Raw genomic sequence first — 23,865 nt, forward strand, 5'->3', positions numbered from 1 at the left:
TGTAGAGATTCTCAGTCATCCAGGTCATGGTTGTGCCAAAGGTGCTTTTTCAGGAGGCAACAGGACTTTCTTGTTTTTTTTCTTTTGAAAACATTTCAATTCTCATCTGAGAAACTTCTTCAGCTCTGACAGGATAATGGATAATCCTCTGAATGAATAATCCTTCCATTCCCCACCATCCTGCCAGAGCTGAAGAAGCTTCTCAGATGAGTAGTGAAACATCTTCAAAGAAAAAACAAGAAAGTCCAGTTGCCTCCTGAAAAAGCACTTTTGGGACTATAGCTAAGTTATATCAACATTGCAACTCCTGAAAAAAAATTGCTTCTGTGTGCAACAATATGAAGTTGGTGGTTTGAGGATGTGTCAAAACAGAGTCCTCCAAGAGCAGTAGTGGCATAGTGGTTAGAATGCAGTACTGCAGGCTACTTCTGCTGCCTGCTGGCTGTCTGTAATTTGGCAGTTCGAATCTCACCAGGCTCAAGGTTAACTCAGCCTTCCATCCTTCTGAGGTCTGTAAAATGAGGACTCAAGATCATTGGGGGCAAGATGCTGACTTATGCTTAGACAGGGCTGTAAAGCCCTGTGAAGCGGTATACAAGTCTAAGTGCTAGTGCTATTGCTATTTACAAACACAATTGGGACCAGGATTTCTATTGCTAAAGCAAAGCCCGATTTAACAACCATTTCTGCCACCGTTCTTAAGCGAATAACTGCCCTAGTTAAGTCATATGGTGGTTTAGCGAATCTGGCTAAACCTCCTTCTGACTTTGCTGGCTGGAAAAAAATTACAGATTTTAGGAGGGAAATTTGGGCGGGAAAATGCATGCTGCTGATTGGCTGATGCCTCAGCCAAAATACTATTTAAAGAGGGGTTTTTGCCTGTTGGCTTTTGCTGGGACCACAATAAACCAAAGAGCTGTTGTCACTTGTATCGTCTCCTGCCTCTTCATTGCCCGAACCTAACATTGGCGACGAAGGTGGGATATTGAAGGCAGTGAGACTAGGAAAAGAGCTGAAGGAGCAACGTAATTTCAAACCCAGCCAGTATCAAGAGCGGATATATAGCGATGTCTAGCTATACGCCGCCAGCACCAGCCAAGGAGAAATGGAGGTCGTACATGGCTCGTTTCAAGTGTTTCCTCGAAGCTAACGAACTGCAAGGAGTATCGGATAATCGGAAGCGCGCTTACTTCCTGAGCCACTGTGGGCCAGAAGTCTTCGATACCGCCGAATCGCTGTCGGAACCAACGCCGGTACAGTCGGTGCCATGGCAAACGCTACAGACGACGCTACGAGCACACTACGCACCGGTGCCATCGAAGTTTGTACAACGGTTCAAGTTGAGGCAAAGAGTTCAGCGAGAGGGCGAATCGATAAGCGTGTACATGGCCTCATTAAGGAAAGCCGCAAACCACTGTGAGTATAGAGACTTGGAGGACTCTTTATTAGAACAACTCATTTGTGGGGTCAGGGACATCCGACTACAGAGGCTGCTGCTGTCGAAAAGCAACCTAACCCTGGCGATAGCCCTGGATGAGGCCAGGGCACCCGAGATGTCCACCAAAGCGGCAGAAACCTTACAAAAGCCGAACACGCCGAATGCCGCAGCGAAAGCAACGCCAGTCCACAGCGAAGAAATCCAGGCCGAATCGGACGGTGAGGAAGAGGAAGAGGTTTTCCACACCGGGAGGCCGGAGAGAGGCGACCGGGACAGTGCGTGAGTTGCTTAGACCAACACCAACGACAGAATTACAGGTTCAAAGACGCGATTTGTCGGGGGTGTGAAAAGAAAGGACACATAGCTCAGGCCTGTCGAGCCTCCCAACCTTCCCGCCAAAGATTCAAACCGGCCAATCAACAGGGCGCCGGTTCAGCGAAGCGGCCAGGGATTGGCCAGTTCAAAAAAGGCACGAAGTCGAATCACACCACTGTGCGAATGGGCCACGCATCGACACGAATAGAAAAGAAAATATTCACTAAGACCTACATCGAAGGAGTGCAGTGTAAAATGGAGGTGGATACTGGCTCATCAATCACAATTATGTCCTGGGACACGGTCGCACGGGATCTGCCAGAAGTCGCGAAACGACAGCTGCAACCCCAAAAGCTGAGAGTGCAAGACTACCAGGGAAACCGGATCCCTGTTAAAGGAGCCACAATGGTCAGAGTAAGATATGGACAATTCAAGAAAACCCTGCCGATCACCATCGTTGACGGAAACCTGCCCAGTTTACTGGGACTGGACTGGTTTTGAGCCCTAGGAATGGGCATAACCGGGATCCACAGCAATGGAGTCAACCTGAAGGACGAATTGTTGAAGGAATTCGAGGACGTTTTTCAAGACAGCCTGGGTAAGTACGTGGGGACCCCCAGTTCATTCAATTTGGACCCCCAGGTGGCTCCCATTAGATTAAAAGCTAGGAGGGTCCCGTTCGCCCTCAAACCCAAGATTGACAGGGAACTAGATAAATTAGTAAGCCAGGGAATATTAGTCCCCGTCGACCATGCAAAATGGGAGACGCCTATAGTGACCCCAGTCAAACCGGACGGATCAGTCCGGATTTGCGCTGACTATAAGGCAACACTTAACAAAGCATTGCAAAAGAGTGCTTACCCTGTTCCCGTAGTGCAACATTTGTTGCACTTGTTAGGGCAGGGACAGGTCTTTGCCAAACTCGATCTGGCTCAAGCCTACCAACAATTACCGGTTGACAACGGAACGGCCGAAGCGCAGACGATTGTCACACATCGGGGCGCTTTTAAATGCACTCGACTTCAGTTCAGAGTTAGTGTAGCCCCCGGGTTATTCCAAAACCTAATGGAACGACTCCTACAGGGTCTACCGGGAGTAGTTCCATATTTCAACGATGTACTGGTATCAGCAGAAAACTTGGAAGAATTAGGGGTCAAATTGCGGAAGGTTTTGGGCATTTTCAGGTCTGCGGGGCTTAAGGTTAAACTCAACAAATGCCAGATAGGAGTTGAATCTGTAGAATTCTTGGGTTACCGGATAGATAAGGAAGGCATCCACCCAACTGAGAGCAAAGTGCGAGCCATTAGAAGAGCTCCAACCCCAAAAAACAAAACAGAATTACAAGCATTTTGGGGGCTTGTAAACTTCTATGCGGTATTTTTAAAAAATAAGGCAACGGTAGCCGAACCGCTACATAAACTGCTAGTGAAAAAAGCTGTTTGGACTTGGGGCAGGGTTGAGGCTAAGGCATTTGAAGGCGTTAAGAATCTCTTGTCCAGCGATAGCTTTCTAATTCAGTACAATGGGACATTGCCACTAGTTTGTGATGCATCACCCTACGGGGTAGGGGCTGTCCTCTGCCACAGGTTACCGAACGGTTCAGAAGCCCCTATCGCATATTTTTCCCGCACGATGTCCGCAGCGGAAAGGAACTATAGCCAACTAGACCAGGAAGCCCTGGCTATAGTTTCTGGGGTTAAATTCCACGAGTATCTGTTTGGGCGGCAATTTGAAATAGTCACAGACTACAGACCTTTATTGGGACTCTTGGCGGGGGACCGTCCAACACCGGTTGCATTATCACCCAGGCTGACCCGTTGGACTATTTTCCTGGCAGCATATTCGTACAAACTGTCTCACCGACCGGGCAAGGACTTGGGACATGCGGACGCTTTAAGTAGATGTCCGTTGCCAGAGACTATTGAAGACCCGACCTCAGGGATGCCCGTTTTGTTAATTGACTTTTTGGACTCTGGCCCAGTCACATCTACGGAAGTGACTAGGGCATCTTACAAAGACATTGTCGTAAGAACTGTGATCGGTTGGGTGCAGAGGGGATGGCCCTCTGCACCGTGGGATCATTTCAAAGAGTTTACAAAAAAGAGTTCGGTACAAGGGGGTCGGTACAAGGGGGTTGTCTGTTATGGGGGGATAGAGTGGTTATTCCAGACAAATTACGAGAGCATGTGTTGGAACTATTGCATGTGGGCCACCCGGGAATTGTGAGGATGAAAAGCCTAGCGAGAAGCTACGTGTGGTGGCCACAAATGGATAAAGACATTAGCGATCGGGTAGGGAAATGCCAAGCATGTCAAGAATCAAGGCCACTACCCGCAACAGCCCCCATAAGGGATTGGGAGAAACCCCAGGGTCCTTGGTCCAGGATCCACATAGATTTTGCCGGGCCGTTCCATGGGCAAACCTTCTTAATTGTGGTAGATGCCTACTCGAAGTGGTTAGAAATTTTACTCATGAAAACCACAACAGCGGAAGCTGTAATCACAGTCTTGAGGCATCTATTTGTGACACACGGGTTGCCCGACACTCTAGTGTCCGATAACGGCCCACAGTTCACGGCCACCCAGTTTGAGGGGTACTTGGCAGAAGAGGGCATCCGACATGTCCTCTCGGCACCTTTCCACCCGGCGACAAACGGACTTGCAGAACGTTTCGTACGCAGTGCCAAGGAAGCGCTATCTAGAATTAGCCCAGGAGATTGGCAATCCAAAATTGATACCTTCCTGGCAGTCCAACATAGAACCCCCTGTGTGACCACCGGCCGCAGCCCAGCGGAGTTATTAATGGGTAGAAGACTCCGGTGCCCCCTAGATCGGTTAAACCCAACATACTCCCCTGATGGATACCAAAGCATAAAGGGAAGAACCAGAATGACAACAGGTGACCCGGTATGGGCACATAACTATAGTGAGGGCCCAGCGTGGCTAAAGGGAACAATTGTAGGAGTGACGGGCCCAAAGTCATACATAGTGGACATGGGGGACGGCCGAGTGTGGAGACGTCACATAGATCAATTACGAAAAAGAATGCAAAATGATCCAGAGACCAAACAGCCAGACCCTGACTACCAAATATTTGAACCAACAGCTAACTCAACCCCGAGGCGATCGGAAGACTTAGCTGAGTCTGAAGAAGTCCAGCGACGCCAACCGGCTCCTCCGGAGGACAGCAGGGACGACTCTGCCAATAATCCAGGGCCAGATGGCTCAGAGGAGGAGCTGGGAGGAACAAACAGTCCCTCCGACCAGCTCGACTCACTCCCAGGGAATGAATTGCGCAGGTCAGAAAGAGTTAGGAGATGCCCTGTCTACCTGCGTGACTACATGGAAAAATAACATGCAAATGTTATGCAAAAAACTATGTAAATATGGTAAAAAGTGTTCTGGGAGGGGAGGAGTGTAATGTATTTGAATTTCAGGAGGGAAATTTGGGCGGGAAAATGCACGTTGCTTATTGGCTGATGCCTCAGCCAAAATACTATTTAAAGAGGGTTTTTTGCCTGTTGGCTTTTGCTGGGACCACAATAAACCAAAGAGCTGTTGTCACTTGTATCGTCTCCTGCCTCTTCATTGCCCGAACCTAACAATTTTGAATGGTCATTAAATGAAGGATTGTAAGTCAAGGGCTACCTGTAACATTGTTTGCCAGGGCAAGGTGTGTATTTTATTGTTTTGAAGTGAGAAAGGGAGAAAGGTTCTTCCACACACATGCATACAATTGGAGGCCAACTTTTTGCATGCTAGCATTTTATTTGTCTCGTTGCTTTTCGTGAGTTTTCAAAACAGACACATTCAGATATTTTTACTTTTTCTTTTTTTTCTTGCTTGCTTAAGCCACTGGGGCTTCCCCAATAAAGTCTTAATCCTACAGTTGTTTTTAATTTAATATTCTAGACCTTTTGCACGATGAGCACGTGTGGGTCCCAAAATAAAAGATGAGGGATCACATAGGGATTATGTGTCAGTGGGACAGTTCAGTTATTTGCAATCTGAAAAAATCCTTTGGAGTGAATTGTAATGAAGTCTCAAACCATCACTTTCTGTGGCATGGATATATTTTAGGTAAGATTCTTCCCACTCGCGGGTGGGCATTGCAATTTGAGCTATGCCTCTCATTAATTCCCAGGTAGCAGCTATGTGCAGGTAGTCCTCGATTTATGACAGTTCATTTAGTGACCGTTCAGAGTTACAAAAGGCACTGAAAAAAGTGATCCAAGACCATTTCTCACGCTTATGACCATTGCGGCATCCCCATGGTCACGTGATTTACATTGACAATAGACAACTGACTCACATTTATGACCGTTGCAGTGCCCTGGAATCATGTGACCCCTTTTTGTGGCCTTCCGACGAGCAAAGTAAATGGGGGAGCCAGATTCACTTAACAACACTAGAAGAACTGCAGTGATTCACTTAACAAGTGTGGCGAGAAAAATCTTAAAATGAGGCAAAGCTCATTTAACAAATTAACAATATAAATTTTGGGCTCAATTGTGGCCGTAAGTTGAGGACTACCTGTATGCCGTGATAGTCATGTGGGTCCATAATCCCAGGATTATTTAATTTTAATAGAAGTATTCTGGTGCTTGTAAAGGTGTGGACAGTGGTCAGAAACATTCCAGGGAAAGTATTGTGTGCTTCGTTTTAATGGGTAGTTTGTAAGAATCTTCGAAGATAGTAATTTCCTTGTTCACCGCTGGTGAGTCAGAATTGCCTCCAAGCAACCAGGCAAGGTTATTTTTAAAAGCTAAAAAACAGTTGTTTTTATTGTTGTTTTTCGTTGCCGTAATTGTTAATTCCATGCACAATTAACATAGGAAGAGATGCATACGGATTCTAAGTCACGCTGGTTGGGAATTCCTACAGCCTGTTACATCTAGAGGCCAAAGGCTTACAAAGTTGTGTGATTGTTGCAAAGATAATTCCGGCCTTAGTTCTGCTTGCTGTGAAAACGACTACGGATAGTCGCTATATTACTAGATACTCTACTTACGACCACAGTCGAGCCCAAAATTCCTGTTGCTAAGCGAGGCAGTTGTTGAGTTGTTGGGTTCTCCTGCTTGGGCAGGGGGAGATGGGGGGTTGGAGTAGATGACCTACAGTGTCCCTTCCAACTCCATTTATGTTTAAAAGACAGAATTAATTCCTATTCATTTTCCTTTCAAACAAAGCAGTCCCTTCTTCCACATCTTATGAGAGCAGGGGTTGGACTAGATGATCTCCAGCGTCCCTTCCAACGCTATTATTCTGTAATTCTGAATAAGTGAATTTTGCCCCCTTTTTACGACCTTTCTTGCCAATGTTGTTAAGTGAATCACTGCAGTTGTTAAGTTAGTCACACGGTTGTTAAGTGAATATGGCTTCCCCATTGACTTTGCTTGTCAGAAAGTCACAAAAGGGGATCACGTGATCCCCAGGCGACACGGCAGCCGTCATAAATAAGAGCCAGTTGCCAAGTGTCTGAATTTTGATCACGTGACCAGGGGGAATGCTGCAAATTTTTGATCATGTGACCATGGGAATGCTGCAGCGGTCGTCAATGTGAAAAACGAGCAAATCATAAGCCACTTGTTTCAGTGCCGTTGTAACTTCGAACGGTCACTAAATGAACTGTCGTAAGTCGAGGACTACCTGTATTCAGGGTCTTTCAGTGAATGTTCATTTGCCTTCACTGCATTCATTGAGCATAGTAATAATCAGTATCCTAGAACAGGGGTCTCCAACCTTGGCAACTTTAAGCCTGGTGAACTTCAACTCTCAGAATTCTGGGAGTTGAAGTCCGCCAGGCTTAAAGTTGCCAAGGTTGGAGACCCCTGTTCTAGAAGGACAAAAGGATTAAGCTTAATTTCTCCTCTTCTGATCACATATACAATCTACCATTTATTTCAGGAAAATGTTTTGTATAAATGCTATGTTGTTATCTTAACAAAAAGGTTTAGCATAGCATAGCATAGCATAGCATAGCATAGCATAGCATAGCATAGCATAGAATAGAATAGAATAGAATAGAATAGAATAGAATAGAATAGAATAGAATAGCATAACAGAGTTGGAAGGGACCTTGGAGGCCTTCTAGTCCAACCCCCTACACCACTTCAGACAAATGGTTATCCAATATCTTCTTAAAAACTTCCAGAGTTGGAGCATTCACAACTTCTGGAAGCAAGTTGTTCCACTGGTTGATTGTTCTCACTGTCAGGAAATTTCTCCTTAGTTCTAGGTTGCTTCTCTCCTTGATTGGTTTCCATCCATTGCTTCTTGTTCTACCCTGAGGTGCTCTGGAGAATAACTTGACTCTCTTCTTTGTGGCAACCCCTGAGATATTGGAACACTGCTAACATGTCTCCCCTACTCCTTCTTTTCGTCAAACTAGACATACCCAGTTCCTGCAACCGTAATCCATTTAGGTTTTATGTAAGTACAGGAGCAGCAGTACAGGAATCCTCAATTTACAACAGTTCATTTTGTGACCGTTCGAAGTTACAATAGCATTGAAAACAGTGAACTAATGACTGTTTTTCACACTTACGACCGTTTCAGCATCCCCGTGGTCGCGTGATCAAAATTCAAATGCCTGGCAACAGGCATGTATTTATGATGCTTGCAGTATCTTGGGGTCACGTGATCCCCTTCTGACAAGCAAAGTCAATGGGGAAACCAGATTCACATATTGCTAACTTAACAACCGCAGTGATTTGCTTAACAATTGTGGCAGGAAAGGATGTAAAATGGGGCAAAAATCACTTAATAACTATCTCAGTTAGGAACATAAATTTTGGGCTCAGTTGTGGTCATTAGTTGAGGACTATCTGTATTTATACAGTCAGGATGATATCTGGATGCTTGAATGTTACCTAACAACAGCCAGGTGGCTTCTCTTTTTTTTTTATTTGCATTTATATCCCACCCTTCTCCGAAGACTCAGGGCGGCTTACACTATGTTAGCAATAGTCTTCGTTCTATTTGTATATTTATATACAAAGTCAACTTACATTTTATTTATCTGTACATTTTATTTTCATATGGAACAAGACCTCTACAGACAGCCTGGACGAAGTTGTCCTGATTCAAGACCAACCTCAACCAACTTACCCCCCTCCAAATCCCCCCCTCTCTCTCCCTCCCTCCCTCCCTCTATCTCTCTCTCTTCCTCTGTCTCTCTCTCTCTTCCTTCCTTCTTCCCTCTCTTTCTTTCTCTTTCTCTCCCTCCCTCCCTCCCCTCCTTCTGTCTCTCTCTCACCCTCTGTCTGTGTCTCTTCCTCCTTCCTCTCTTCCTCCCTGTCGCTCTCTTTCTCTCCCTTCCTCCCTCTCTTTCTCTTGCCCTCCCTCCCTCTCCCTTCCTCCCTCCCTCTGTCTCTCTGTCTCCCTCCCTTTGTCTCCCTCCTTCCACTCTCTCCCTCCCTCCTCCCTCCCTCCCTCTGTCTCTCTCTCTCTCTCTTCCTTCTTCCTCTCTTCCTTTCTCTCTCTCTCCTCCCTCCCTCCTCTGTCTCTCTCTCCCCTCTGTTTCTCTTCCTCCCTCTCTCTCCTCCCTATCTCTCTCTCTCTCCCTTCCTCCTCTCTTTCTCGCCCTCCCTCCCTCTCCCTCCCTCCCTCCCTCTGTCTCTCTGTCTCCCTCCTTTGTCTCCCTCCTTCCACTCTCTCCCTCCCTCCCTCTCTCCCTCCCTCCTCCCTCTCTCTCTCTCTCTCTCTCTTCCTTCTTCCTCTCTTCCTTTCTCTTTCTCTCTCTCCCTCCCTCCCTCCCTCTGTCTCTCTCCCCTCTGTTTCTCTTCCTCCTTCCTCTCTCCTCCCTATCTCTCTCTCTCTCCCTTCCTCCCTCTCTTTCTCGCCCTCCCTCCCTCTCCTTCCTCCCTCCCTCTGTCTCTCTGTCTCCCTCCCTCTGTCTCCCTCTCTCTGTCTCCTCTCTCTGTCTGTCTCCTCCCTGTCTCTCTCTTTCTCTCCCTTCCTCCCTCTCTTTCTCGCCTCCTCCCTCCCTCTCCCTTCCTCCCTCCCTCTGTCTCTCTGTCTCCCTCCTTTGTCTCCCTCCTTCCACTCTCTCCCTCCCTCCTCCCTCCCTCCCTCTGTCTCTCTCTCTCTCTCTCTTCTTCCTCTCTTCCTTTCTCTCTCTCTCCTCCCTCCCTCCTCTGTCTCTCTCTCCCCTCTGTTTCTCTTCCTCCCTCTCTCTCCTCCCTATCTCTCTCTCTCTCCCTTCCTCCTCTCTTTCTCGCCCTCCCTCCCTCTCCCTCCCTCCCTCCCTCTGTCTCTCTGTCTCCCTCCTTTGTCTCCCTCCTTCCACTCTCTCCCTCCCTCCCTCTCTCCCTCCCTCCTCCCTCTCTCTCTCTCTCTCTCCCTTCCTTCTTCCTCTCTTCCTTTCTCTTTCTCTCTCTCCCTCCCTCCCCTCCCTCTGTCTCTCTCTCCCCCTCTCTTTCTCTTCCTCCCTTCCTCTCTCCCTCCCTATCTCTCTCTCTCTCTCCCTTCCTCCCTCTCTTTTTCTCGCCCTCCCTCCCTCTCCCTTCCTCCCTCCCTCTCTCTCTCTCTCTTCCTTCCTCTGTCTCCCTCTCTCTGTCTCCTCTCTCTGTCTGTCTCCTCCCTGTCTCTCTCTTTCTCTCCCTTCCTCCCTCTCTTTCTCGCCTCCTCCCTCCCTCTCCCTTCCTCCCTCCCTCTGTCTCTCTGTCTCCCTCCTTTGTCTCCCTCCTTCCACTCTCTCCTCCCTCCTCCCTCCCTCCCTCTGTCTCTCTCTCTCTCTCTCTTCTTCCCTCTCTTCCTTTCTCTTTCTCTCTCTCCTCCCTCCTCCCTCCTTCTGTCTCTCTCTCACCCTCTGTCTGTGTCTCTTCCTCCCTTCCTCTCTTCCTCCCTGTCGCTCTCTTTCTCCCTTCCTCCTCTCTTTCTCGCCTCCTCCCTCCCTCCTCTCCCTTCCTCCCTCCTCTGTCTCTGTCTCCTCCTTTGTCTCCCTCCCTCCACTCTCTCCCTCCCTCCCTCCCTCCTTCCCTCTGTCTCTTTTTCTCTCTCTCCCTTCCTCGCTCCCTCTCTCTCTCTTTCTCTCTCTCCCTCCCTCCCTCCCTCTCTCTCTCTTCTTCCCTCTCTTTCTCTCCCTTCCTCTCTCCCTCCCTATCTCTCTCTCTCTCCTTCCTCCCTCTCTTTCTCGCCTCCTCCCTCTCCCTTCCTCCCTCCCTCTGTCTCTCTGTCTCCTCCCTTTGTCTCCTCCTTCCACTCTCTCCCTCCTCCCTCTCTCCCTCCTCCCTCCCTCTGTCTCTCTCTCTCTCTCTCTCTCTTCCTTCTTCCCTCTCTTTCTCTCTCCCTCCCTCCCTCCTCTGTCTCTCTCTCCCCCTCTGTTTCTCTTCCTCCCTTCCTCTCTCCCTCCCTATCTCTCTCTCTCTCTCCCTTCCTCCCTCTCTTTTTCTCGCCCTCCCTCCCTCTCCCTTCCTCCCTCCCTCTGTCTCTCTGTCTCCCTCCCTCTGTCTCCCTCCCTCTCTCTGTCTCCCTCTCTCTGTCTGTCTCCCTCCCTGTCTCTCTCTTTCTCTCTCGCTCTCTCTTTCTTCCTCTCCCCCATCTACAACATTGTTGTTCAACAGAAAATTATCAGAGGCTCCTATATAAACTCCCCTGAGCTCCTAATGAAAGGTGGGACCGAAATCAAGAAAATTAAATATAATTAATTAAATATGGCAGGGGGGAGCATTCTTTTACCTGGGGACAAGTCCTGTGTATGTTTATTTAGAAGCGAAATCTCAGAAACTTTATTCTAGGATTACTGCCCTGAAGTTACTTCTTTGTACCAAGGAAACCCTTTCAGGCAAATCCAAGCAATTGAAGCTCAGCTGAATGAGAACAAAGGTGGAATATACGTACATTTAAAAAAAACCTAAATAAACAGTCATAACTCTCACTTGAAAGTGATGGGATCTAAGCCCATATTTATAATGTAATAAAAGTGAAACATATTTGTGCTTCACCTTTCCCTCGGTTGCCCCTAATTGCCTCGCTAAATCCACCCATTTTAAAGTTCCCCAGATTGGGAAACACTAATATATACCATGTCGTGTAATATAAATTTACACTGTATAAATCATGCATTTCTAAAGATGCGCAGTGTATTATGTTATAGTCCTTAATATGGTCACAATGCAGCAAAGTTCATATCAATCAAATATAGTAAGCCTGTTTATTTATTAACATTTTATATGCCACCCATCTCCCATCAGAGTGACTCTGGGTGGCTTACAACAGAATAAAAGCAAGAATATAAAAACATTAGACACATTAAAACATTTTTAAAAAATTAAAACCCAACAAGACAGACACAGATTTCAACAGATAATTAGAACTGCAGAAAAAATGGCTACCAACCTGCCTTCCATTGAGGACCTGTATACTGCATGAGTCAAAATATGAAAATATTTACAGACCCCTCACATCCTGGACATAAACTGTTTCAACTCCTACCCTCAAAACGATGCTATAGAGCACTACACACCAAAACAACTAGACACAAGGACAGTTTTTCCCCAAATGCCATCACTCTGCTTAACAAATAATTCCCTCAACACTGTCAAACTATTGACTAAGACCGTATTACTATTATTCTTCTCTTCCTTACTAGTATCTATCTCTTCCCACTTATTATTATAACCATGTTGCTTGTATCTTTCAATGTATATTGTTTTTACTTGTTTCCTAGTATGATTTGAAAGCTTATTAGTAACCTTGACTATAACTAAGTGTTGTATCTTTTTATTCTTGATGAATGTGTTTTATTCTCCTTATGTACACTGAGAGCATATGCACCAAAGACAAATTCAATCACACTTGGCCAATAAAGAATTCTATCCTATCCTATCCTATCCTATCCTATCCTATCCTATCCTATCCTATCCTATTCTATAAAAAACATTAGAAACATTAAAATTAACAGGGACAGTTGTCTTACAGATATATTTTTGTTCATCTTCGGACTCAGTGAGAAAGAGCTGTTTGCGAATATTACAGTAATTGTGGTTTTTAGAAGCCGTGATCTGAATTTAAAATGCCGTATTTACCTGTTAACCAAATCCATACCTTGTGAAAGGACACAACTACGCTTGTAAAGAACAAGGCGCAAAATTTCTCTGAGCATCACACAAATTGCAAGTCTGCTAAAAAAACAAACACCAAGCCTTAATTTGGATAGTATTTCTAAGGACAGCAGGAGTGAATAATAGTAATTTATTTCTCTTGGGAAAATTCAAGGAATTTCTGGTTTAGAACAGTGAACACATTCGCTTTCTTCTCCACCTGCTAAATGGAGTCTCAGGCCTTTTTGATACACATCAGTACAAATAATCCACAACTTACAACCATTACCATATTTTTCGTAGTATAAGACGTATCCTGGTTTTTTGGGAGGAAACTAAGGAAAAAGCTGATTGGCAGGTGGATCGGTCTCCCGGAATACCCCCAATCAGCTGTTCCCAGAGGTGAATTTTAGCAACAGGTTTCTTGGTTGTGAACTCTGTGACGTGCCTTTTTTTTTTCTGCCTCTGAAACTTCTGAAACTCTGTTTCAAAAAAAACTTTTTTTTTCTGCCTCTGAAAGCCTCCAAAACAGAACTTCAGAAAAAAAGCCTCTGAAGCTCTGTTCGGGGGGCTTCTTTTCTGAAGCTTTGTTTCTGATTTTTTTTTTCAGCCTCTGAAACCTCCGTTTGAGAAGCTGGGCGGGGCTACATTCGGAGTATAAGACCCACCCAGATTTTCACCCTCTATTTGGGGCGGAAAAGGTGCGTCTTATACTCCAAAAAATACAGGTTTAATGTAACAACAGCACTGAAAAAAGTGACATGACTGTTTTTCACCCTTACCGCATCCCCATGGTCACGTGATCAAAATTCGGACGCTTGGCAACTGGCCAATATTTACGACGGTTGCACTGTCCCGGGGTCATATGATCCCTTTTTGCGACTTCTGACCAATAAAGTCAACGGGGGAAGCCAGATTACTTAAGAGCTGTGTTACTAAACAGCTGCAGTGATTCACAAACCAATGGTGGCAAGGAAGGTCGTAAAATAGGAGAAAACTCACTCAATATCTACCTTGCTTAGCAACAGAAAATTTGTGGTCATAACTGAAGAACTATCTGTACACCTCTTCTACACAACTGCATGGCTGTGTTGTGGCCCGCCAGCGGATCTGGCAGCAGATTCGGACAGCGAGAAGGTTGGAGAGGAACATGGGCCAGTCCTGGAGTCTGGGGAAGGCTCTGATGAGGGCTCTGCGTCGGAGGCAGAGAGGGGGCCAGGGCCTTATGCCAGTTATCAACTGCCTTCTGAGTCAGACATCAGTGCGGCAGATGAACAGCTGGAGCCTGTTCCCAGTGTGCGCATGCACAGAGTTGCCAGACAAAGGGAACAGCGAAAGAACTAGGGTCGACTTGGGAGTAAGGCCACAGGTGAACGATGAATGGCCCCTCCCAGAGGGAATAAAAGAGGAGCGAAAGGGGAGTGGAGTTTGCAGGAGACAATTAGTTCATTTCTGCATTCTTGCCAAGTATTGCGGCGTCTGAAAGATATCGGCCTGGCTACTCTCCAAGCCTGATAAAGGTCGGTAATTGTGAAGTATCTTGAAAATCTGTGGTAGAGGAAAGACTTTGCTGGAGAGGAATCCACTGTAAATTAAATAAAAGAGATTTATCGGGACGAGGACTCTGCTTCCTGTTGCTGGGGAAGCCTAGGTCAGAACAGGCTGTGACCTGTCCAAATTGGAGTCACGTCAGTACAAGTAGTCCTCAATTTACAACAGTTCATTTAGTGACTGTTGGAAGTTACAACGGCACTGAAAAATGTGACTTATGACCATTTTTCCAAGTTACGACCTCTGCAGCATCCCCATAGTCATGTGATCAAAATCCAGATGCTTGGAAGTTGGTTCGTATTTATGACTGTTGCTGTTTCCCAAGGTCACGTGATCCCCTTTTCCAACCTTCTGACAGGCAGAGTCAATGGGGATGTCAGTTTCACTTAACAACCATGTTACTAACTAATCAAATGCAGTAATTCACTTAACGACTGTGGAAAGAAAGGTCGTAAAATGGGGCAAAACTCACCTAACACATATTTCACTTAAGAAACATAAATTTTGGGCTCAGTTATGGTCGTACGTCGAGGACTACCTACAGTAGTAATGTTCCTGTTTTCTTTTTTGGATCCCTTCAAAGCAGGGGTGAAATGCTCCCGGTTCGGACCAGATCGCCCGATCCGGTAGCGATGGCAAGTGGTTCGGAGAACCGGTAGCAAAATTTCCTGCCCCCTTCATGCCCAGCTGAGCCGTACGATCATCAGAAGTTGTTTTTTTTACTTTTAAAAGCATTTTTTCTTCGGCTGAAAAAATGCTTTTAAAAGTAAAAAAAAAGCCTCTGGTGATTACACGGCTCAGCTGGGATCGTCAGAACCCTTTAAAAGCATTTTTTTTACAACCTCTTCGGCCTAACAGGTTGTAGAAAAAATGCTTTTAAAAGGCTCCTCTGGCGATCCCAGCTAAGTTGCCTGATCATTAGAGGCTTTTAAAAGCATTTTTTACAACCTCTTCGTCAGAAGAGGTTGTAGAAAAAATGCTTTTAAAAGTTAAAAAAGAAAGTTGGCCACGCCTACCCAGTCACATTACCCACCACCACCACCAAGCCATGCCCATAGAACCGGTAGTAACAAATTTTACATTTCACCCCTGCTTCAAAGTATAAAAGAATATTGGGAATGGACATTTATATCTGCTGACAGGTCTTTTAATTTCACATTAAGGGTGGGGGGGAGGAATCCAAAGTACATATTCAGGTGGGGGGTTTTTTTCACAGCTTTTCTTTCCCCCATTCTTTCCCCCATTTCACATTTGAAGTCAGAGTTGGTGTTAAGCAAGATTTTAATGCAGTGGGGGTAGGGGCAATATCATCATGCCCCCACTCCCACAAAGGCTTAAAGAAATGTTGATTGACTTAAATCTTGAATTAAGTCTTAACTGGCCAAAAAAGGTATTTAAAGAGGGTCCACGGTAAAGAAAAGGTAGAGAATCACTGATTTAATGTAACATCTAGGAATTCTACTGTCATGTTAGTTAGCAAACTAGAATAACAATAAACTAGGATCTCGGGATTCGTCTTGACAAAAAGTCTCCCTATCTGGATGAATGCAATGCCATTGATAGAAAATGCACAGACATGCCACTCAAGGGAAGCTATTTTGCTTCCTTTGGGGAAAGTTGATTAAGAAGTATTTATTATTTCTAAAGCTAAGATATCTTTGGATAGAAGCCCATCGCTGCATTCTTCGGCTTGCATATATTCCGTTTCCTTGCCTGTGGGTGGCAGAAGTCTTGCAAACATACAGTTCACTTACCCTTTCCTTTTTTTCTCCGTGATCCTTTTTCAGTTCAAGTACCAAAAAAACAGAAATGATTGTAAAGTTTTTCACATTTTTGGTATACACTTACTTTCCCTACCGGTTTGCAAATGTGAGTGTGCCCCCGTCCATGCATGCGCCCGGCCTTCCGCACATGTGTTTTGCTAGCGTGCCTAAATAGGATGGCATAGAATCCGGGTGGGCGGGGGCGAGCCCACCCACCCAGGGGTGAAATGCTCCCAGTTCAGACCGGATCACCCGATCCGGTAGCGATGGTGGCGGGTGGTTTGGAGAACCGGTAGCAAAAATCTCTGGAGCCCCCCACCCCACCCCAGCTGAGCCGTGCGATCATCAGAGGTTGTTTTTTTTCTTTTAAAGGCATTTTTTCTTCAGCTGAAAAAATGCTTTTAAATTTAAAAAAAAAGCCTCTGATGATCGCGTGGCTCAGCTGGGATCGTCAGAATCCTTTAAAAACATTTTTTCTACAACCTCTTCGGCCGAAGAGGTTGTAAAAACAAGTTTTTAAAAGGCTCCTCTGGCGATCCCAGCTGAGTTGCCTGATCGCCAGAACCTTTTAAAAGCATGTTTTCTACAAGCTCTTTGGCGGAAGAAGGTTTTAGAAAAAATGCTTTTAAAAGATTCTGGCGATCAAGCAATTCAGCTGGGATCATCAGAACCCTTTAAAAGCTTTTTTTCCTCTGGCGATCCCAGTTGAGTTGCCTGATCATCACAGGCTTTTAAAAACATATTTTTACAACCTCTTTGGCTGAAGAGGTTGTAGAAAAAATGCTTTTAAAAGTTTTTTTTTTAAGTTGGCCACACCCACCCAGTCACATTACCACCACCGCCCCACCAAGCCACACCCACAGAACTGGTAGTAACAAATTTTACATTTCACCACTGCACCCACCCACCCATGATTTCCGCTACCGGTTCAGCTGAACCGGTCCAAACTGGCTAAATACCACCTCCGCTTTTGGGGAATACTTATGCAAGAGATTTAACCAATGCAATGATGTCTTTCCTGTCTCTTAAGATGTGACGGCATATTTTTCAAATTGTTACAAACTGAAAGTATATTTGCTGTCATGCCTTAAATCGTATAGTGGCAGCTTTTTCTAAGGTCATGTTCCTTTTCTTTTTTCTTTTATACTGAAACATATAGGATATGGATGACTCAGAAAACAGCTATTTCTTAGATAAATTGTAACCTTGAATTCCAAGCTTTTACATTCTCTTTTGACAAATTATCAGTAACCCAAAGCTGCTTACTCCAGCTAAAAAAATTAATAAATTGTGAGTCCATCTGAATCCCAGCGGGAGTCTAATCGTTTTAGAGAGAAGATGTCCTAAAATTGTAAGACTCGGATTGCGGTTGCAGACAAGCTTAACAGTAAATTAAATCAGTGTTTATGCTGGCTGGGAAATTCTGGGAGTTGAAGTTGACACATCTTAAAGTTTCCAAGGTTGGGGAACAACGAATTAAACACTGAATTGCAGTTAGGTAGGGATATAATGCAGTGGTGAAATTTAATTTTTTTTACTACCGGTTCTGTGGGCGTGGCTTGGTGGGCGTGGTGTGGCTTGGTGGGCGTGGCTTGGTGGGCATGGCAGGGGAAGGATACGGTGAAATCCCCATTCCCTCGCCACTCCTGGGGGAAGGATATTGCAAAATCTCCATTCCCACCCCACTCTGGGGCCAGCCGGTTCTCCAAACTACTCAAAATTTTCCGCTACCGGTTCTCCAGAACCTGTCAGAACCTGCTGCATTTCACCCCTGATATAATGTCAAGAAACCATCACAAACCACCAGGCATAGCTTTTTAATTGGCTTTAATTGATCTTTAATGATAAATTACACTGATCGTTTAGTTTTTGTTTTGATTATCGTGCCACCCAGAATCACATGCAAGTGAGATGGGTGGTGCCATTCCTGTGGATAGTTTTTCATGGCCTTATCATATAATCAGCGCATACCTACAAATGTAAATGCAAATACAGCACAGTGGGTGTGTAACAGAATATGTTATGTGCGCATATTGCCAAAAAGCAAGCATCAGCTATAAGAATATGCCCATAGCACAAGCAATGCTTGCTAGCTTGTTTTTTTTAACAGTGTCGAAGTTGCATTATTCAAGGTTAGGGTAGGTTTTTTTGGTTTGTTTGTTCTGGCAACTTGACACTAAACAATACTTGTCTCAACATCTTTCCCACCAAAAGTATTGGCTTGAAATTCACCTAGCAGCTGGGAAATTTGATTTCTATTGCAACGTTTATATTAGGTTAATTCTACTGATGTATATGATTTCAGTCCACTTTGGGGCAGAAGGGATTTATTTTTTTAACCTTGAAGGCAAGTTTCCTGCATACCGAGTTTAAAAAGTGTGAAATGGCTCTTAGGATGTATAGAGAGGCAATTCTCTTAAACGTGCAGAAAACATTAATATTGTTCTCCACTATGGTTTTCATTGGTATAAATTGCAGGTAGTCCTCGACTTATGACCGCAATTGAGCCCAATTTTTTTACTAAGTGAGACAGTTGTTAAGGGAGCCGTGTTCCATTTTATGACTTTTCTTGCCACAGTTGTTAAGTCAATCACTGAAGTTGTTCAATTAGTAACACCGTTGTTAAGTGAATCTGGCTTCCCCATTGAGTTTGCTTCTCAGAAGGTCTCAAAAGGGATCACATGACCCCGGGATACTGCAACCGCCATAACTATGAGTCAGTTGCCAAGCAACTGAATTTTGATCACGTGACCACAGGAATGCTGCAATGGTTGTAAATGTAAAAAATGGTCATGTCGTTTTTTTCAGTTCCGTCGTAACTTTGAATGGTCACTAAATGAACTATTGTTAAATTGAGGATTATCTGTACTTTTAGAGAATGGAGGAAAGGAAAAGAGCAGAGGATGGGGAAGAGAGCTAAAGAAAAGAAAAAAAATGAATATGTTAAAAGGAAAAAAATGAGAACATTTTCTTTTTATCGTTTAGACTTAAAACACAGAACCGGTGGAGGGATTAAGCCAGTTCGCACCACTTCGGGAGAACCGGTTGTTAACTTTCTGTGCAGTTTGGTGAACTGGTTGTTGGAAGAAATCATTAGAAAGAAAACCGGTTGTTAAATTATTTAAATCCCACCACTGCACAGAGCCCAGATATTTAACCTGATTTTCCAGATGGATGGGGTGTTTTTTTGCACATCTTTATGGTGCCAGGTGCATTGATTAGCTGGAAGTTCTTGCTAACTCTGTCTTGTACCCTGGGACGTCAAACCACTTAGTAGGGCTTTATTAACTATTATCCTTCTCATTTTTCCTATTACCTATTCCTTTAATATCTTATGACTATAGCTTTGTTGTTTGTATCTTATGATTTATGTCGATTGCTTTTATCTAGTATCTTATGAGTGTTGCATCTTATGATTTATGATTATTCTATTTTATGATTATGATCAGGATTTATCACTTGTTGCTTATATGTTCACTGAAAGCTTATGCAACGGAGACAAATTCCTTGTACGTCCAATCACACATGACCAATAAAGAATTCTCTTCTCTGTACTCTCCTCTCCTCTCCTCTCCTCATCTACTCTACTCTACTCTATTCTATTCTACTCTACTCCACTCTACTCTACTCTATTCTACTCTACTCTACTCTACTCAACTACTCTACTCTACTCTACTCTACTCTACTCTACTCCACTCTACTCTAAGCTGGATAAAAGCAATTTTTTTTACCACGCATGTGCAAACTAAGAAACGATCACAACTTTTTTTCTACGAAGATTTTCCCCACTACCCTGTTTAAAATAGCATCTGGCAATTTTTTCCTCAATATTAGCAACTTTAAGACAAGTGGGCTTCCACTCCAAGAATTCCCCAGCACACTGGCTGGGAAATTCCAGGAGTTGAAGTCCACACCTAAAGTTGCTAAAGTTGAGGAACACAGTTGTAGAATGCAGAAGACATTGGATTATTTACTCATTAATAGATTTTCTAAGCTTAGCCATAAATAGTTTCCATTGCTGATTTAACCTAGCTGGGATACATGAATACATCTTAAGCTCAATGAATGTGCTGGCTATAAATTATGGGAGACGAAGATTAATGCATTTGACAGAAAAGATAGCATGAAAAACTCCTGATCAGCTCTTCCCCACTAGTTGTTGGCAGTGTCCCCTTGAACTTCATATCTCTAGGCTGGCCCTGTCTTTAGAAAAATGAGAAGAACTGATTCAACATTAAGCTCTACATATAATTTGATAAATAGGCTTGGCCACAAGAGCATAAGGAGTGTAGGTCTAATCTTGAGGAGGGCAAGAAGTCTTCAGTTATGGAACAGAATTCCTAATAATATTCCCAGCAAGATGTACTGTTATGTTTTTAAGATAGCATGTGCTAAAAGTGGAATTTTATTCTGCCAAGTAATAGTTTGGCTTGGCTAATGCTATTATTTGGAAATAAATTTAAGTACTATATAGATCCCCGATGGCTAACCTATGCCATCCAGAGGTGGACGCAGCGCCCTCTCTGTGGGCACACGAGCTGTTGCACCAATTCAACTGCACCGTGCATGTGCACGTGGCTGCCACCAGCCAGCTGGTCTTTGGGTCACTGTTGGGCATGCACAGGAGGCAGGGCACGTGTGGGGGCCCATGTGTGCATGTGCAGGTGGGGGGGCACGCATGTATGTGTGGGGTGCAGGGGGCATGCGGAGGGCTGTGCATGCAAGGTGGTGGGGCGCATGCGTGGGGGTCATGCACGCATTGCATTTGGGGGGTTTGGGCACATGTGTGCGCTTTGGCCACTCACACTGGAAAAGGTGAGCCGTCACTGGTATAGATGTTTTCTTAAACGGGACATGAGAACGCTTACAGTTACATGTCCTAAAGACAACAGCGTAACCTTTGCATTGAAAAACCAGTAGAATGCTGGACAGAAAGGATAATTATTTTGATTGCTTAACAATAATTACATGAACAGTTTTGTCTCTGAACCATATTAGCCAACAAGGGTATCTTATTTGAGCTGGACTTCTCTTGCTTCTCTTTCTTTTACTTTTAAGAAGCAATGAAAAGAAAGTAACACTTTTTGTATCTGTGAGTACCATGGCTTTGTTTTCAGAAAATTTTCCGAAATATTTTGTACCTTATAAGGAAAAAGGGATATTGTTGTGGATTCCTATTTAAAAGGTTTGTTGTTGTTGTTTTACATGAGGTACAGTTACACCAAGCAAGTGAGCAGTCTGATTTTATTTATAATGTTCACTCAGGATAACATTTCTTAATTCTCTCTTGCCCTACAAATCAAGTCATATTTAAAGATATCATTGCAATACCAGCATCAACCTCCTGACTGTTTGGTTTGACAAAATGGTTTAGGAAGAATTGTTTTGCTGTAGTAGTCAGCATGCTAAAAAAAAGTAATTTCTTAGCTTGGGTTCAATTTGAAGAATCTTTCTTTTTCATTGTTGGCATTATTGGCTTCACTCATGTTATATTCCATGAATGTACACATAGATGCCATATGTCTGACATGTGAGAGAGTATGTAGTGGGCAAAGAATGTTAGCAATTCTATGAAAGTCTGCCCATATCCATCCATTATTTGGTCTTTGCCTTGGCACATCTCCATTTCAATTGAGGAAAAACAGCCGTATGAACAAGAAATGTTTACTATGCGGGGGGAAAAGGCAGGGAAAGTGGTGGATTTAAAGAAGTGATGTGCTTGTAGTAAGTTACACAATTTTAACGCTGCTGCATATAAAGAACGACATCCAAGCAAAGGTCTCGTAACACCTTTGCTAACTGACAAATTTTATTAAAAAGCCTCACTGCAGCTCACAGTAGCTGATGCCTTCTAATAAAATTTGTTAATCGAAATAAGCGCTATCAGACTCCTGATTTTTGGCTACCACAGATTAACTCCTGCAGTATAAATAAAGGGGAAAGTTTCTGTATTTATGAGAGCAATTTGTCAGTACATCTAATCCACCAGGTTGACAGAATTTCCAAAACATTGCAAGCTGAAAACCCAGGAAAAGAGTGACATCTATTGTTAAAGATCAGTACATTTTAAACTCTTTCGGAACTTCAAAACAGCTGCAGCCTTCCATCTTATTTGTATGTCGTGGCCTGTTTTTGTTTGCAATTTGTGGTAAGCAGAATTGGAAATGTAACTATCCCTGGGCTTAAATTCAAGATAGTGTTGGATGGTTTACAGGAAATCAAGAGGTCAAGACTTCTAAGTAGAAAAGAGAATGTTTGTATGATGCTCACTGTACTGAAATATTACAGGAAGTGTTAGTGCCACTTTATACTGTTTTGGTAAATGCATCCAGTTTTGGTCACTATGATACAAAAAAAAAAATTGAATCTCTAGAAAGCGTGCAGGGAAGAACAACAAAGCTGATTAGGGGACTGGAGACTAAAACATACGATGAATGGTTACGGGAACTCTTCTATCTACAAAGAGAAGGACTAGGAATGACAGAATAGCCTTCCAATATTTGAGGGGCTGTCATAGAGAAGACGGGGCGGGGGGCGGTGTCAATCTATTTTACAAAGCACCTGAAGGCAGGACCAAATGGATGGAAGCTTATTGAAGAGGAGAGTTCCAATTCAGAATTAAAGAGAAATTTCTTGTCAGTGAGAACAATTAATCTGTGGAATGGCTTATCTCCAGAGGTTGTGGGTGCTCCATCATTGGAGGGTTTTTTTTTTTTTTGTCACCTGCAGACAATCAAAGCTGGCTGAGGAACTCTGGGAGTTGAAGTCCACAAGTCTTAAAGGGACCAAGGTTGGAGACCGCTGGGATATAGAACAATCTGCTGACAATTGCCTATCAATCCCATTTTTTCATTGTCTTACTGGCCCTTTTTTCTGAATATTTTTCCCCTCTTCTGAATCTCCCAGGCTTCTTGGAAGACTTATCAGAAATCTGAACTGAGTCACTTCTAAAAAAAAGCTCCAGATATTAGTCTAAACTCTTAGGGATCCCACCTATTTTAAAGAAGAAAATATGGATCTTTCTATATTTAAGACCAGGTCAGCTGAATCTTGAGCTCTACTTTTCAAGTACAAAGGCTAAGTTAATTGTCTTTACTTTTCTAAGCAGATACGATTTGGGAATCTAGTATTCTGATTGTGCAGGCACGCACACGCAGAGAATAAAATGAGTTGAGGTAGAGAATTAAAAGGTTTGTGTCCATCTTTGTCATTTCATTGTCTGCCTGTAGGTGTCCTCACTTTCCCTGTTTCTAAAGCCAGGAGCTGATCATTTTCACAAGGAGAGTCATAGACAAAAACTTGTTGGTAACATTAAACGTTTCATAAATAAAAAGTTTCTCATTCCCAACCCCAAGCTTCCTATCCATTTCTTACATTTGCATTTCCTACCATGTTTAATCCCTGTGTTCCATTTTTATATCCCAATTATTTCCCTGCCGAAACACACACACACACACACAACCTCATTTAAATTTAGGCAATTGAACGGATAAAAAACAAGGGGTGGAAATAGCAGAGTTTTGAGGAAAGAGCTGAAAATCATCAACTTTCATTGGTGGGCACAAAGGATACCTTGATTATTATCATTTAATAATTATAATAATGATGGTTATTAGCATTTAATGGTATTAAATGGGGCTGGTATTGAATGTTGCTGAAAAATATGACAAGACCAGAAGTGTACTAGTCTTATCCAAGTCCCTATCCAAATTCTAAATAAGAACAGCCAGTGAGATTTTCATTGCATGCCAAAG

General features: G+C 43.9%; 2 protein-coding genes across 3 annotated transcripts in view; both read left to right on the forward strand.

The window, feature by feature from the left end:
• BMP3 (bone morphogenetic protein 3) overlaps positions 1–23,865 on the forward strand; it is a 49,510-nt gene that overhangs the window by 7,756 nt on the left and 17,889 nt on the right. The window lies entirely within an intron of this gene.
• LOC131203292 (uncharacterized) lies at positions 595–23,273 on the forward strand. Its single transcript, XM_058193331.1, has 3 exons — positions 595–2,351; positions 4,859–5,051; positions 23,220–23,273. Exon 1 carries the CDS (start codon positions 1,068–1,070, stop codon positions 1,719–1,721), a length of 654 nt encoding a protein of 217 aa, XP_058049314.1. The 5' UTR covers positions 595–1,067; the 3' UTR covers positions 1,722–2,351; positions 4,859–5,051; positions 23,220–23,273.

Source organism: Ahaetulla prasina, chromosome 8, assembly GCF_028640845.1.
Source record: "Ahaetulla prasina isolate Xishuangbanna chromosome 8, ASM2864084v1, whole genome shotgun sequence".
NCBI lineage: Eukaryota > Metazoa > Chordata > Lepidosauria > Squamata > Colubridae > Ahaetulla > Ahaetulla prasina.

Coding starts and splice junctions, on each gene's coding strand:
- LOC131203292 (XM_058193331.1), top strand. CDS start 1,068: ATGTCTAGCTATACGCCGCCAGCACCAGCCAAGGAGAAATGGAGGTCG.